Here is a 16,083-nt window from a genome sequence, read left to right on the forward strand (position 1 = left end):
ATACCCATGTCAGGCATGAATATCGCATCCCTGAAGGCACTTCTGACATGTGGGGCTCCGAGTCCACATGTTCCCAGTAAAAAGAAAAACCATATAGGCCTAGTCTCTAATGAATACAACCTTTCACTGACTTTTTTTTGTGTGTGTGTGTGTGTGTGTATAATTCGCTTTTTACGGCTCATTTTTGACGTGGTTTACTTTCAATCCTTCACAGACTCTGCAGAAATATATTGAGTCTCAATGCCAAAGGAACTTCACAGACGGTCTTTGAAGGCTTTCACAGTCCAACTGATTTGAACCTTACAAATACACCGATCTAAACACAGATTATTAGCAGTGATTGCTTTTGTCCTTGCACTCACTGTCTGGTTGTCTTAGACGTCCATCACGCAGGGATGTTTACATACCAGACCCTGGTGACCTTTACAAACATGCATTAATTGGAGATAATTACATCTGTTTCCAACCGAGAGAAACAGCATCCACAATCCAAACAGATCAGTGGACAAAACAAAGAGATCCCTAGGATAGGAGATCCCATCATCCCCACTGATCCTCTGCTCAAAATCACGGAAGTTGGATTTTCTTGCCCACACCTGTTGCCAGACAGCTGAACCCAATAATACTGTATTTAGGGAAGGCTGGGGCTAGTTGTCACACTTTGTACTGCAGTGAATATTTCTCATGGTAGGTTTATTTCTGAGGGGTAATATCTGTATAGACATAAACAAAAAGTCTTTGCTATAAAAAAGCCATTGAACTTGTTTTTACTGGAAACTACAATTACAGTGCTATGCATAAGTTTAGACACCCATGCTAAAGTTGACTAAAAAGAGAAATAAAAAATCATCTTTTGGAAATTGAACTTAATGCATTAATTAAAAAAATTAGGAAAAATCCAACCTTTAAGGAAACCAATTTTCTTTGTGAATGAATAATGTATCGTAAATAAATAAATGTTCTTCCTTAAAATACAGGGTGCATAAATCTGGGCACCCCTATGTTAAATTCCCATAGAGGCAGGCAGATTTTAATTTTTAAAGGCCAGTTACTTCATGGATCCAGGATACTATGCATCCTGATAAAGTTCCCTTGGCTTTTGGAATTAAAATAGCCCCACATCATCACATAGCCTTCACCATACCTAGAGATTGGCATGGTTTTATTTCAGTTAGCCTAATAGCTGGTTTGATTTGCATTGACAGATGATCTTATGGAAAGTACTCCATGCCAATCTCTAGGTATGGTGAAGGCTATGTGATGATGTGGGGCTGTTTTAATTCCAAAAGCCAAGGGAACTTTATCAGGATGCATAGTATCCTGGATCCATGAAGTAACTTGCCTTTAAAAATAAAAATCTGCCTGCCTCTATGGGAATTTAACATAGGGGTGCCCAGATTTATGCACCCTGTATTTTAAGGAAGAACATGTATTTATTTACGATACATTATTCATTCACAAAGAAAATTGGTGTCCTTAAAGGTTGGATTTTTCCAAATTTTTTTAATTAAGGCATTAAGTTAAATTTCCAAAAGATGATTTTTTATTTCTCTTTTTAGTCAACTTTAGCATGGGTGTCTAAATTTATGCATAGCACTGTAAGTAATCTATCATAGCAATGTTTGTGATTTACTGGATGAGGATTTGGGCTAAAAATAAAATCTCATAATTTCTACCTGATAAAATATTATAAAGCTTTGTATAACTAGAAAAATGTATATTCATTATAAATGTGAGTGTTATGATTTTAATAATTTACCTTACCTTTCCATAGAGTTCACCTTTTTATTACAATCCTTATTGATATAATTTTTTAACTACTGAATAATGGCAAAAAATAAAGAAATAAAATAAAAAATTACCCAAAACGTTTTTTGGGCTTATTTCAGTGCATACTTTGTCTTATTTTAAAGAATTTGGAGACCCCCTTGGAAGTTTCCCGAGTCCCCTGGTTGAGAACAGTTGTATTATAGGCTTTTTGGCTAAATTTAAACAGTAACACAAAGCAATAAAGACAAAAACTAGAAGACTTAATATAAAAAGATAATCGATTGCTGTTTTGGCCAGTTGTAGTAATAATAATATTACAGCTAATTGTATTAAAGAGTTTTGAAATAGAAACCAACATATAAAACTCACTGCTAAAAAAAACAACACATTTTTGCAATTGGACTCCTCACCAAGATTTGATAGCCTTTGTGACAACTTCTTGTGTGGCAACTAGCCCCAATCTTCTTTTTTACTAAACTTCAAAAATGTAGAAGACTATAAGTTTTCTGTAGACATGTCTTAAAAGCCAAAGCAGGCACAACGGGTGAATAACACATGGGTGTGACAGACTCTGTTGCGTTCAACCATTTTATATTAGGAATTAGTTAGGAACGTGGGAAGAAAGTCAGGTTCTTTTTCACCACATTTCAGTTTGTGCATCTGCTATGTGTGCATCTATAACTGAGGTTATATCTGAAACAATGTTTACATCAATCCAGATCACTTTAGCTTCCTTTGAGTAACCCCATACTCCTGAATATCTGAATAAGTTTGACATTTATAGTGTGTACTTGACTTAAGCTATTACTATAATTTCCTAGTATGCGATATATTGTTCTTTTGAAAGCACACACATAAAGAGAGATCTAATTTGTTTTAGCAAAGCCATACTCATTGTCAATATGTTAATATTGTTATGGGAAGGAAAACTTTTGCTAGCAAACGGAAGGTCAATTTGCTTGTGTAATACAGATTTATTTCCAGATATGTTTAGATAATGATGTAGATCAAACCTTTGAAAAACATGTCAAGGACGTTTTTCATTCATCACCCCTGCTCTATTTGCATCGTAAATCTAAAAGTTGTGTGCCATTGTAAAAGTGTTTTGGGAACAAATCACGACATTGTGTCCATAATCGATTTGTATTTATTTTCCTTGTTTAATTGGACAAATGAACTGTATTCCTCCATCGCAGTATAGGAGCATTATTGTTGGGGAAGGATAAACAGACGGTGGTCCAGAACAGATTGTAAAAGACTAAGATAAACAGTGAACACTGAGGGAAGGATTGAATGTCTGTTTATAGGGAGTATTATGAAGTGCATGACTCTGAAATGACTAATTACATCAGCTGTGTGGATTTCTGGGGAGAGCTCTTAAAAATGTCTCTCTCTGTGTGGGTTCACGGTTGTAATGGGGTTCACATAGCAATGGAGCGCTTTCAAAGGCTCAATCGCTCTCCACACCTTTGGTGAATCAATGTGTAGTGACTCAGAAAAGAGAACAGGACCATCTGACACACACAAAAAAAATTACATTCTGAGATTTGGCCTTGGTTGTTTTATCTCAATTTAAAAGTAAACAGACTGGACCACAGGTCAACTGTTATTGCTTGAAATCATTTTCATGGTGGGAGTGAATTCACTGGTGACTGTTTGAATTGACTTTCAACAGTGAAATGTGGTTGCCAGCTGGAACTGATAGAACAAACCAAAAAAATAAAGAAGGTGAGGGAATGAAAATGCATGCAAGGTAGAAATACAAGTAAAAAAAAATAGAGAGAAAGTATGTGTAGCATACAAATCTCTGTAGTAAAATGGATGGTGGCTGATATCAAGACATTCCGTAAGATGTTTGCAGGTAGGCTTCTTATAATTGATAAACCAGTTAGCAAGTAATACTTCAAAATACGTTTCTAAAAAAGCTAACAGAATTGAACACAAATGAAAAATATATATATATAAATTAAATAAAACTTACATTTACCCTCTCGATGGCTGATCTTGAGATTTGTGAGAAAACATTAAGTTTGACAGTCACTAAAATCTCAGAAAAGTTTTTGGAAAAGCAATGGTGCCACCCAGTGGTCATTCTACATGATATGAGTATAGCGTCTTTACTAATGCATTGGCCCAGTGGTCACATATAATTACACACAAAGCATATTTAAACGTTAATTAAAAAGTAAACTATATGTAACTAAATAATATATATTTGTTGAATTTATACAATTTACACATTGTATACATCTCTTAACTGAACTCTCCACCCCGAACAGCAAAACCCTGGCAGTGTAGGAAAAATAAATAAATAAGTGTATTTTTTGGATATTTTTATTTGATATTGGTCTTCTTTATTCATTTTATTTTAAAATTCTTTAGGATATATAATTAAACAGAATTAATTAAATATTTAATATTAATAATATCCCATGTTTGGGAACCACTGAAGATTAATAAATAATTAGTAATAATCTTTAGTCTTTAATTGCATCATAACTGAGTTGAATAGAATAGGTTACTGGTAAATCTGACCATTGTTAGCATCTGAACAGCTCCAAAGCATTGTCAGTTTCAGTCTCTTCTAGGATTCACTTGACCAGTTCTTGGCCCATAAACCAGAGGTTGAAGTACCAAAATTGTCTTCTACTAAGGCTTACTTGGTTAAAGATATGGCAACTGAAACACACATCAATTTTCCTACTTTTTTCCCCTCTCTTCACTAAATGCAGTTTTCGATCCCAGTGTGGTTATGCTGTATATATGTTGCCCTGCTTTATTGTCCAATGTCAAATGTCAAGGTTTTGTACTTTGTTTATATGTGTTGTAATAAGTTATGTTTATATAAAAAGAGATATAGCAATAAATCGAGAGACACATTCCTGTACATCAAAATAACTCAAAACAAAGTCACCCACTCATTTTACAGTCATTATTTTTATTAAGAAGTGACACAATCACTGATGGCCAGTCAAAGTAATAAAGGGGGAAAATATGTTATGAGGTGAAAAGCAGGCAGTAGATCAGTAAATCTGCCCGATGACTCAAACGTTGGGGAACCGTGGAGATGTCAGAAACATTTCATGCACACTCTCTTTGCTGTGCATGTTATGAGTGCTCCGTTATTGCTATGAAAAATATCAGCCACAATATAAAACTAAATTATTTCTGGACTCAACTGTATAGTTTTTTAAATTGGTTCAGACCAAGACCACTACTATTTTGTTCTGTTTACAACTAAAGCAGGAGGTTAAAAAGTTATAGGTTCATTCATTTGAGAGAAGGCCTGATGTCTCCACCAAACTGAATCTATACCGTCACTATCAGTGGTAGCTATGTTTAAATTCATGTGCTTTTCCATAAAAACACGGCTGTGTTTGATTAGTTCATCCTGTTCGAGGGGGATTAACACAGAACTTGTTCTCAGGAATTTTTAATATTGGTAGGTGTGACATTTATATAGCTTTGAGACCCAGACCGGTCTCATAAAATACTGCAAGCCTTTTTACGGCTTTATAAATACACACTTCATTTGCTTTTTTCATTACTGTTAGATTGAACAGGTCTGAAAAGGGGTGTCTTGAGGGATTTGTTTAATTATTTCCAAGACACGATGATGATTAGGATGTTAACACACAGCAGGAACGTGAGGCATGAGAGGTGGGTGAGAATCGCTGTTAAGACCGAGGAGCACTAACTAGGAGTGAAATATGTAGTTGAAATAAGGTTTCCAGGTGGTGAATTATGAATCCCACGTATGTATGAGCTTGTAACTGTAAATTTAATCCAGGTTATGAGCTCAGTAAAGTCAGTGTGGATCTCCCTCAAGGTCACCACAGCTTCAGCCATACAGAAAGATTGAACTAATTTAATTATTTCATCCCTATTGAAAGCTCTTGTGTTTTTACAGGCTTGCAGCGATCAGTGAGATTGAAAATCTGTCTTGATGACTCACTTCATCTTTTCCACAGAATTAAGCATAACAGAAAACATATGGGTATTAATGTTGGGTGACTGAGGTTAATCTGGGACATTGGGTAATGTGGGGAACCAAAGATCTGAATCTGATGCATACATTTCTCGCTCCATCACAATCAATTAAGTGCCAAAAATGTCCCAAATTACCCTGATTCAATCTTAACGTTTCTATATCCAACTATTGCTTTCACATAAGATAATGTTCTGATTTATTTGCGGTTCAATGCTAGTACATCATATAATGTGCATGAAATATTACATTATAAAACAGCACTGCTTCTCTATGGTGGTGCTGCTGCTTCACTTTTGCCAGTAGCAGCACTTGCATTAACCTGCCAGTAAGCCTAAATTTTGCCCTTACATTGAAAAAAATGACATTGAAAAAAATTGTGTGTGGGGGGGGGGGGGGGGGGGGGATTTTAATATAGTTTTAAAATCCTTAAAACTAGATTTACTTAACATGGTTTAATAGAATGTGTTTCTTAAAAAAAGTCTTGGTTTCAAAAATGATGACAAATAGGGTTTTTTGCAGCTTGGCTCTCCATTCAAACACACTTCAATATTATAAAGAACAAAGTAGCTTCAGTAAGTTGATTTGTGGAGAAATTTACCTTTATGGACTTCTCTAGAAAGGTACAAATGAAACATCAACTAATAAAAACATCAGCATGATGCTTCTTCAGGATTGTAAAAGAACAAAGCAATGGAGTCTGTTATAACAGTTGACAAGCACGTCAGATTCATGTGATTGTAAGTACGGCTCTTTCACGTTTCTTTCTCTTTCTCTTTTTTTCTGCAAAGCGGTCTGTGGCATCAGCAAAGAACATTACGTCCTCTTTGCTCTCAATCTCACGCTGCAGGAACTGAAGACCGGAACTGTTGAAACCCAGGACATCCTGAAAACACGGGTAGATGAGAACACACAGGCTTACACAATCTGATCATATGAGAGGTGATGACAGTGGTTAAATCCATCCTGTTTCTAGAACTCACCCTGATCTCTCGCACTTTAGAGATTGTGTTGGTCCTCAACGCATCAATGACTGACAGTAGCATTTGATTACTGGTGATCTGACCAAAATGAACTCTGGGAAAATGATAAATGATAGGACTGTTAGTCAGGAGCAAATCAAATAATCACCTCAATGCTAATAAAAGCGTAATTTAATAACGAAATGGTAAAATGAACATAAATCTACATGAAACTGTAAAATGTTCCAAGCAGTAGCTACAGATGAGTACCTGAGCAGGAAGAAGAGGCAGCGGCACACTAGCTCCACCTCCAGGCCCTGCTGTACGTAACCATTGAAGAGCTTCAGCAGATCCGGAACGTAAGGAAACGGCAGCACCAGCAGAGACACTTCCAGTTCACTGAAGAGAAAAGCAGAGCTAAGAATCAGACTGACCCATTAAACATAACGGTACATAACAGATGGGCAAATGTATGAGTTCGAATGCTTTTGACTGGGTTGAGGAAGAGCTCTTACCTGGACCGAACCTTCTTTATTACTTCTAGAACATATCGAGAAGGCTGCAGAAACAATGACAAGTAAATATGAGTGATGATTCTCACTTTTTAAATAGACTTTTCAACTAAAATATAATTCAGCCCTTTAGTATGGTGTGTTATTAAAAATCAGCTGATTTGTTAAAATTATGTTAAGGTTGATCATCAATAAATAGATAATATTAAAACTCTCTTCCGTGAAAAAACAACAACAACAACACCACAAATTTTAACGCTGCAAAAGAATTTAGCCATCACATTTAACAGTGTTATTACATTATTAGTGCTTTTAAAAAATAACTCCGTCAGCATTAGATGACAGCAAAAGTTCATCTAAATATAAAAATAAAGGAAATGTGCATATACAATTAAACAGGTTACACTTTATTTTAAAGTCTACTTCTCACTATTAACAAACCATTAACTACGACTTTTGCCTCAAACTCCTAATTTGATACTTATTAATAGTAAGTTAGTTTTTACATTTAGGTATTGGGTAGGATTAGGGATGTAAAATATGGTCATGCAGAATATGTGCTTTTTAAGTACTAGTAAACAGCCAATGTTAATAATGGGCAACCTAATAAGCAACAAGTTAATAGTGAGAATCGAAGTGTTACCATTAAATATATAATATCATCTGATATATCTTTAAAAATTCTCTAATTTAGCCATTGACCGATATGGATCTTGTACATTGTGCATCCCTATATTATCAACCAAATATGACAACCAAACAAACCTAGTGCTAATATTAAAACACACACTCACAGAGATATTTCCAAAAGCCACAAGGATGGGGTTCATCTTAGGGGGTGGTAACTGCAAAAAAGAAAAACAAAGAAGCGTCTAGGTAAAGCACCAGCATCATTACATTATAAACCCATATTTTGTGAACTTTTCAGGCTCCAGCCCTATTTTTTGCAGACTAAAATAGAACTTCAATAAAATGTGTTTCTCTCTTAATGGGCTTTGAGTGCCTAAAAATCATTATACCTCCTTCCCTGCTGCCTTGCAAGCGGCACTGTGCTCCTCCAGCTTTTCACTTTCTTCTCTATAGAGCTCAACAGCCTCCATTATTCGCTCGGCCTATAGAAACAGAACACAAGTATAATTTCTCCATTACGGAGTATAAAGGAGAGGAGCTCTTCATCTGTACAGTTCTGCAAACTCACAGCTTTCACTGTCTCAATGGTCTTCTTCCCAGCTGGTTCTGCCTCTCCTTTAGTCTCTCCAGGGACCTGCGAAAACATGAGGAAACACTGAGAACACACAGAGACATAAAGAGACATAACTGATCTCTAGGGTTTAAGAGAACCACTTACCACAGGTTCATCGCCTTTAGCCAATGATTCCTCAAATTCTGCTTCCCTTTCCTGAGAAAAATATTGAGACAAGTCAGCAAATGTTTTCAGTAGATGCTTGGTTTTATAGACGTACTTTCAAATGCTGATACACTTGGATTTATTAGTAGAATAAACAAGAAACTATTCTTCTAAGCACAGGTCAAGAGCTATAGCTCCAACCACACAACTTTGCGATGCCGTTTGCAGATGTTTTTTGGAACTATGGATTCATGAAACACTAACTCCATGCTGGTAACGATAGAACTTGCGACAATAATTGCCTAACTTTAATACTAAAGCATTACCCAGATATTCCATATTAATTCATTTGAAGATGACAGAAGTCTATCAGAGGTGTAAACATAGATGTATAGATCTGTATTTAATACCATCAAACCCATTTTTCTGCTGTGAGACATTCTACTGAAAAACCAAGCACTCACCATCTCCTTCTCCTCCTCCAGGATGATGGGCTCCCTCGTTCTCTCCCACAGCCTGAGGGACTTATCATGAGACGAAGAGACGATGTGGTCTCCATTGGGACTGATAGCCAGGCACCAGACCTCACGATGATGACCCTGAGGAACATCCAAGGGTCAAAGTTGAAAAACTGTCAAGGGTATGAGAGGGTCTGCAATAATGCAACAGTTCCAATACATCCTTGTCTGTGATTACATTGATTAGGGCTTAAGCAAAAGCAGACTGCGGCTTACGTAATGCAATCAGCCTCTGCTGCATATTGACTGGGCTCTTATTATAACTCTAATCCTTTCAATATAACAGCTACTTCCACCTAAGCAACCTTTGGAAAACTCATTCCGGCTATGGAAAAATGCCTATTGAATGCTGTCCAACTATTAGAGAAGGTCACCTCCAATGTCTGGATGTGCTCAAACTTGTCAGCGTCCCACTGCTTGATCTTTCTGTCCTTTCCCGCAGTGAAGAACAGATGGGTTTTAGGGACAAACTTAAGAAACATGACACTAGAGAGGAAAGACAACAGGGAAAGAACAGTGGATGACAAATAATGACCATCTGGGCTGATGTCATCCAGCGACTACAGCTCACAGGTGCTGGAGGGATGTCAACACCGTAGGTAGGTGACACCTGACCGAACACTGAAATCACTGTACTTGTCATCAACCGGTATCATAACTTTCAATAACATAACTAAAAACGCACAGGTAATGTGATGTAGAACAGACTGTGCCAGCAATGCGTCATTATACGAGCAGCAGTGTTTTTATTACCTGTCATCATGTGCAAACATAGAGCGATGACAGTCTCCGAAGTCCAAACCCCAAATCTTCACATTTCTGTCTGCTGAGCCTGTGGCTATTAAAGCGCTGTCCTGCAGAACACGCACAGAAACCCACAAAGAACATTGCAAAACAATTACGCCATTTGTCAGAATAACTCGCATTATGTGTCGTGTCAGCCAGTACACTCACATGCGAAATGTCCAGGCATAGAACGGGCAGCTTGTGTCCATACAGCGACAGGAAGAACTAGAGGAAGTTGAGACAGAGGGCAAATCTCTTATTATTCTGTCCTGTAAAGGACTGCTGTTTTTTGGGTAGAGCTGGGCATTAGGCATGATGACGTCATATTACATGAGTGGTGACTGGTTATTTATAATGTGCTGACATATTTCTGTGGCCCCATTTATAGTTTGTATAATATTTATGAAATATAAATGAAATACAAAGTTCAATAAGTTACATTTTAAATATATTTTTCCACGAGTATGAGAATACTGTAGATTGAAAAGGGAATAGGGAAAGTAATAATTTTCTTTGAAAAAAATAATACAAAAAAGGTTTAAAAATAATGAGCATTTTAAACAGTTATTTCACAATTATTAAAACAAATAAATGTAACATTTAAAAATTTTAAATAATTTAAACAATTATTAAAATATATGATAATTATAAATAAGAAAATGACTGAATTATTGAAATCTCATCCATCCATCAGGCCTATAAAACTTTTAAGACTTTTTGATTTCAGTAACATATATCATGCGAATACGTTATTCTTTGATAAAAAAAGCAGTCGGTCTCCGCTGACGTGATCAGATCACTCAAGATGGATGTTGATATAAACCGGGCCTGTCTGCTTATAGTGTCAGGATGTTTATTGGTGGTAAAATATCTCTCAGTAAATGTAATTCGAGTAAAACAGTGGGCTTTTGTTGGACACTGTTAACTTTTTTTTTTTACAAAGCATTGGATTTATGTGTGGATTTAACATGATGATATGTGTTGTGGTGTGAGGAAAGTATTGTAATGCTAAACGCTGTGCTTGTGGTTTACCTTTAGCGTGTCTGTGTAAAAGATCTTGACCGTACAGTCGAGAAGAGAGACAGCCAGCATTCTCTGGTCAGGACTGTAGCGCACACACAGCACGTCCTCATCTAACTGCAGGGTGCGTGTGTGCTTCACCGTCAGTCTCCTGTGGATTACACAAAGCAATAATACATTAAAGCCAAGAAGAGAAAGAGGGATGGAGAAATCTGGATGAGAGAGCCGTGGTTTGTGATCGCAGATAATAACTCACTTGTTCTTCCCAGAGTCCTGATCCTTTATGAGCTCAAAGTCCCAGAATTTCACAGTCTTGTCAGCACCACCAGTTACAATCCCTCTCTGCATTAACACACACAAATCAAAGTCAAATATGTTCACAAAAAGCTAAAACCCTTGCTGACAGCTTACTGTCTGTCTTTGAAACAGAGTCAGGAATTCACTGTAGTCACAGACTGTGGTGTTTTGTAGGGATGAGAAGCTCTTTGTCATTGAGAGGAGAGAATGATATTATACCTGGTCTGGAGAGAGACACATGGACCAAAGAGCTCCATCATGGGCATCAGTCGTCTCCAGAAGGCTTCCTGAGGCCAGGTCGAAAATCTGAATCTTCCCACTCTGACAAAAGAATAATTAAAAAATAATGAAAAATTCATTTTTCATAGTAAAGGATATATGGACTAAACGTTTTGCAACAGAAGATCTTTCAGGAACTTAATTAGCATTCAGAAAACGTCTCATTCAAATCTGATTCATGCATTTTCAAAGTTGCTGGCTCGTGTTTGGTTACAAGAAAGGGCCAGAACTAATGGCACTTGATGTAAATTACAGCCAACTTGGCACAATGTGTCTTCACACACCTAGTTTAAATATCAGTACTAAAACAGAAAAAAAAAAAAAAAAAAAGATAAAAGCACATAAAACATACAGCTAATGTGTTTGTAATTTTTAGAGCTTGAAAGCCCATAGTCATGGCAGGTATTCTGCAAACCATCTCATTTTGTGTTCCACAGAAGAAAATCATGCAGGTTTGTAATAAAGTTAAGAAATGAAGTTAAGCAAATAATGACAGAATTAATAAAAATCTCCTTATTAATTGACAACTGAGAAGTGAATAGTTATTTACCTTTGTTCCTAAAATAATCTGTCTGTCTCCAGGAACAAATAACGAGCAGAGAGCGTATTCACATCCCATGGTACGAATGACCTGCAAGGTGGACCTGACCAAAGAAGATACTTGTTGTTAAGGACTCAAAATCTATAAACCCATGCAAATAAATTGAAACATTTGTCATCATCACACTCACCTGTTCCATACTTTGACGGTCTCTCCAGAGGCGGAGAGGATGGCTATGTTATCTGAGCTAAAGGCCAGCGTTCTGACATCTGTGCGATGACCACTCAGTGTGAGGCGAGAGGTTTTAGTGCCAGTAGGATTCTTCTCTGTAGTCTTTAGGGTGTATGTCTCCACTGTGTTATTCTGCAGCAGAAGAGCAAGCTTCATCTCTCCGTTAGGAACCAGAAGGCAGTCCATCGATCTGTAGATGAAAAAAACATTCCCATCAATACTTAACACCAGTATCGCACACAAGATGACTATGCTTACATGCAGAAGTACTCTCTGACCTGATCTTGGATGATGCCTTTATGTTTGCCAGCTTTTGAATCTCATCACTCAACTTCCTCTCCACTACAGGTTCAGGTCCATCCTCTTCTCCTTCTTGAGACCTGCATAACAAAACAGTTCATCAGAATATCAGAAAAGCTTAGAGGAACAACTTCACGTTTCAAAACAGAGGTCTCACACACTTTGCTTTTTTCTTGGCTTTCTTTAGTTTTCTGTCCATTTTTTTCTGGACCTCCTCCTCAGATAGAACAGTAAAGACTTCAAGCGTAGCATCCAGACCCTGTGGAGATGTAAAAAAAAAATTATCATATGATGTAGTCGCAATTTTTGCATAATTATTGCATAGCTACTTTTAATTAGGTACTTCTCAACATTACCGACCAAGCTAATAAGAGTGAAACCCTTTTTCAGAAGGATATTATTTTTTGCAAAACACTAGTATACACAACAGAAACATACTTACATGGCATGCTAGCACTTTAGCTTTGGCGTCTATGACCAAGGATACAACTCTGTCTCTGGCTTCCCTCAAAACAGAACCAGCTTTCTTACAGCTGAGAATTCGCTGTGGACAGAAATCAGATCTTTGATGAATATTTAAAGGAAACCCTAATTGAAGTGTATTGTGTCGTCTCAAGTCACCAGTATCCACTGAATACATTCATTAAATGAACAGGATGCACTGGAGAGAATACTGGAAGAAATATTACTTCTTCTGGCTCTTCGTCAAGTCCTTCCTCATCTTCCTCTTCTTTATCAAGAAGACATCTGATTCTCTTTTCCTGTGGCTCCCCCACTTCCTTACCCTGTGAAGAAACTTTAATGTCATTCTGAATATATGAAATCAGTTTTAATTCTCTATATAAGACTTCAAGTATCACATTCAAGACTGTGCTGGAATGTAATTCAGCCTACAAAGTAACAATTTGGCACAGCATGAATAATATGCCTTACCTCCTCAATGTACTGAATGTCCCAGGCTCTGAGCTCACTGTCAGCAGACCCTGTAAGCAACCTACTCTCCTGGTTCAACAGGACCATCCCCCATACCTACAGAGATTGGATAATGTTGCACTGTATTACAACACATAGATATTTGGATAGTGCTGGAGGCTCATTGTCCAAAAGTAAAGTAAGAAAACACCTTATGATTTTTATTTACGATACCAAATGCCACCTAACCTCAGGTCATTTACAGTAAACTCCCTAATCATTTACAGTACATTGATTTATGTGGACATACCAAAGCAGCAAGAGCATGCATTTAAATTGTTGTGTTGTATATTTCAGAAAGATCAAGACAGTCTCAACAGTGTACAGTGATCCTGTTTACCTCAGTGCGATGCCCCACCATGGTCTTGAAACAATGCTGTGTGTCCAAGTCCCACCACTTTACAAAACTGTCCTTTGAACTGAGGAAACATACGTAAAATACAGTAAATAAAATGAAATGTTTACAAAAATTACAAACACTACAAACTATTTTGGTTCCCCTCACTCAAATCCTTTACATTTAACAGTATTTAGTACAGAACAGCAGTAATGAAAAATATAAAATTATTCTGGCATTCATAATAAAGAATGTTTATTATAAATATATACATAGAGCCTAAACACATTTATTTAAAGTGAAACTGAAACCACTGGCACGTGGGAAACTTGGCCTCATGTACCTCTCACTTATGGCCAAAATCCAAATATTTAGTTTTGTGTTTTTTTGTTTGTTTTTGTTTTTAATTCACAGCACATTTCAGATAATAAAAAAGCTCCTTATATTCTGGCAAATGATGTGTGTGAATGTATATAATATAATATAATATGAGTATTTTCAAGTGTTGAATTGGATTTACCTTGTAATCAGCAGGTTTTTGCTCTCCAAGAACAAAATTTGTGTGATCGCATCTTTGTGTCCTTTGAGTCTGTACAGACCACACTCATTGATGATATCCCACACAATCACATCTGTGTCCTAAAATACAACAACAAAGAAAATGATTTTAGTTTATGTAAAATTGAAAATCTGTTTAAAAAACTGCTGTGAAATGAACTGTAGTCTTACTCTCGAGCCAGTGACGAGACGAGCACCGAGTGCATCATATCTAATAACTGAGACAGCTGATTTGTGTCCACTGAAGGAGACGTTGCTTTCACCGTTGAGCAGATTAAAGATGCGCACACCACCATCCTCATAACCCACCGCTATGTGAACGCCATCAGGAGAAGGACACAGGTATGTCACCTCATGCTTTTTACCTTCAAGTATAAGAACCTGAGAAATGAAAGGGGTGAGTTCAACGTATATGAGTTTATATAAACTGATGAGTGAATGTAATGTACCAAGCAATCTTCTAAAGCATTTAAAGCAAGTACCTTCTCAGCTTTGCGGACATCCCATATGAACACATGCTCACAGGCTCCCACGGCGACATATCGACCCTTCTCTCCTCCCCTGAGGGTCACAAATGCGATATTGGCTTTCTGACTGCCGATCACTCCAAATACAGCACTCGCCACATAGCGCAGGTACTGCTTAGTTAATCCCATGGCAAGCCAGAGGCTGTAGACACACAAACACACACACAAAAACAACAGTAAGGGAGTAGGGTAAGATGTGTTGCTCCTTTAATCTAGAAAAGAGCACATATTTAAGAAAATACCAATCATACTGTATAAAGCTGCATATCAAAGTAAATTCTACATGACATAAAACAAGTTTTATGCATTTGCAGATGGAAATTGGCAAGTAGCTAAAGCCTCTTTTTAATGAGATTATATTTTTATGCATGATCCCTGACAATGAATACATTAAAAATATATATATATATATTATTATTGAACAACTAATGTATAAAACATAATAAATAGATTGTTGGAAAATATAATTATATTACATACAGAGACTGTAGTGGCAAAAGCTAAAAAATTACTACATGTTTAATATTCTTTTCATATAGGGTTGTATCCTGTGTCAATATTTTAACATCAGATCTGTGGTTGTGACGTTGTTTAATAGTGTTTTAGTTATTCGGCTGCTACAAATGACTCTCATAAGTACCTGTAAAATCTATGATTGAGAAGTACGTATAACGTATATGAATTAAACAGTCAGTTCATAAAATGAAAGTGAGCAACTGTTACTCCAACACCACGCTTTGAGGTCCATGCGACCGTATAAACAGCAACGAGAAGCACATGCAGTCCGTTTAATCTCATTTAAAGAGCAAGATATGCAGATAACAAAGTTCAAAATAAGCCACTGCGTATAGAAAATGTAGTTACATACTTTGTCGATTAGATGTAAATTGTATCTGCAGTCCTTTATGAAAATAGTGGTTCTGTGGATGTGGAGAAGTTCTACATGCTTTCAGTCGCATGTGTGACATCAAGTAAAGACAAAAGCGGTGGATTACCGAGCAGAAGTACGATGTTACTACACGAAATGTTTCAAGAATTGATATTTTATAGGCATCTGTATCACTCTAAAATATTACTTCCTCATTATTCACACAACTTTATGCGTTTTATTTATTTGCTCTTCTTTTGAATTATGTG

The 16,083-nt window shown here is 36.7% G+C and overlaps 1 protein-coding gene across 1 annotated transcript; it reads right to left on the bottom strand.

Moving 5' to 3' along the window:
* Positions 1-4,695: 4,695 nt before the first annotated feature.
* On the bottom strand, positions 4,696-15,925 carry LOC306877361 (WD repeat-containing protein 3-like). The gene is made up of 27 exons (XM_079429086.1): positions 15,815-15,925; positions 14,902-15,088; positions 14,591-14,800; positions 14,382-14,500; positions 13,865-13,943; positions 13,486-13,581; positions 13,242-13,337; positions 12,995-13,096; positions 12,714-12,811; positions 12,531-12,632; positions 12,212-12,442; positions 12,031-12,124; positions 11,421-11,522; positions 11,161-11,246; positions 10,917-11,055; positions 10,053-10,109; positions 9,852-9,952; positions 9,473-9,584; positions 9,045-9,179; positions 8,581-8,631; positions 8,431-8,496; positions 8,252-8,344; positions 8,027-8,077; positions 7,236-7,279; positions 6,991-7,119; positions 6,742-6,835; positions 4,696-6,644 (listed from the first exon to the last, which is right to left on the bottom strand). Exons 2-27 carry the CDS (start codon positions 15,073-15,075, stop codon positions 6,489-6,491), a joined length of 2,817 nt encoding a protein of 938 aa, XP_079285212.1. The 5' UTR covers positions 15,076-15,088; positions 15,815-15,925; the 3' UTR covers positions 4,696-6,488.
* Positions 15,926-16,083: the final 158 nt, after the last annotated feature.

The sequence above is a fragment of the Barbus barbus genome, assembly GCF_936440315.1.
Source record: "Barbus barbus genome assembly, chromosome: 11".
NCBI classification, from domain to species: Eukaryota; Metazoa; Chordata; class Actinopteri; order Cypriniformes; family Cyprinidae; genus Barbus; species Barbus barbus.

Coding starts and splice junctions, on each gene's coding strand:
- LOC306877361 (XM_079429086.1), bottom strand. CDS start 15,075: ATGGGATTAACTAAGCAGTACCTGCGCTATGTGGCGAGTGCTGTATTT. Junction 9,585..9,851: donor ATGTTTGCACATGATGACAG/GTAATAAAAACA, acceptor TTTCCTCTCTAG/TGTCATGTTTCTTAAGTTTG. Junction 8,497..8,580: donor CTAAAGGCGATGAACCTGTG/GTAAGTGGTTCT, acceptor ATGTTTTCGCAG/GTCCCTGGAGAGACTAAAGG.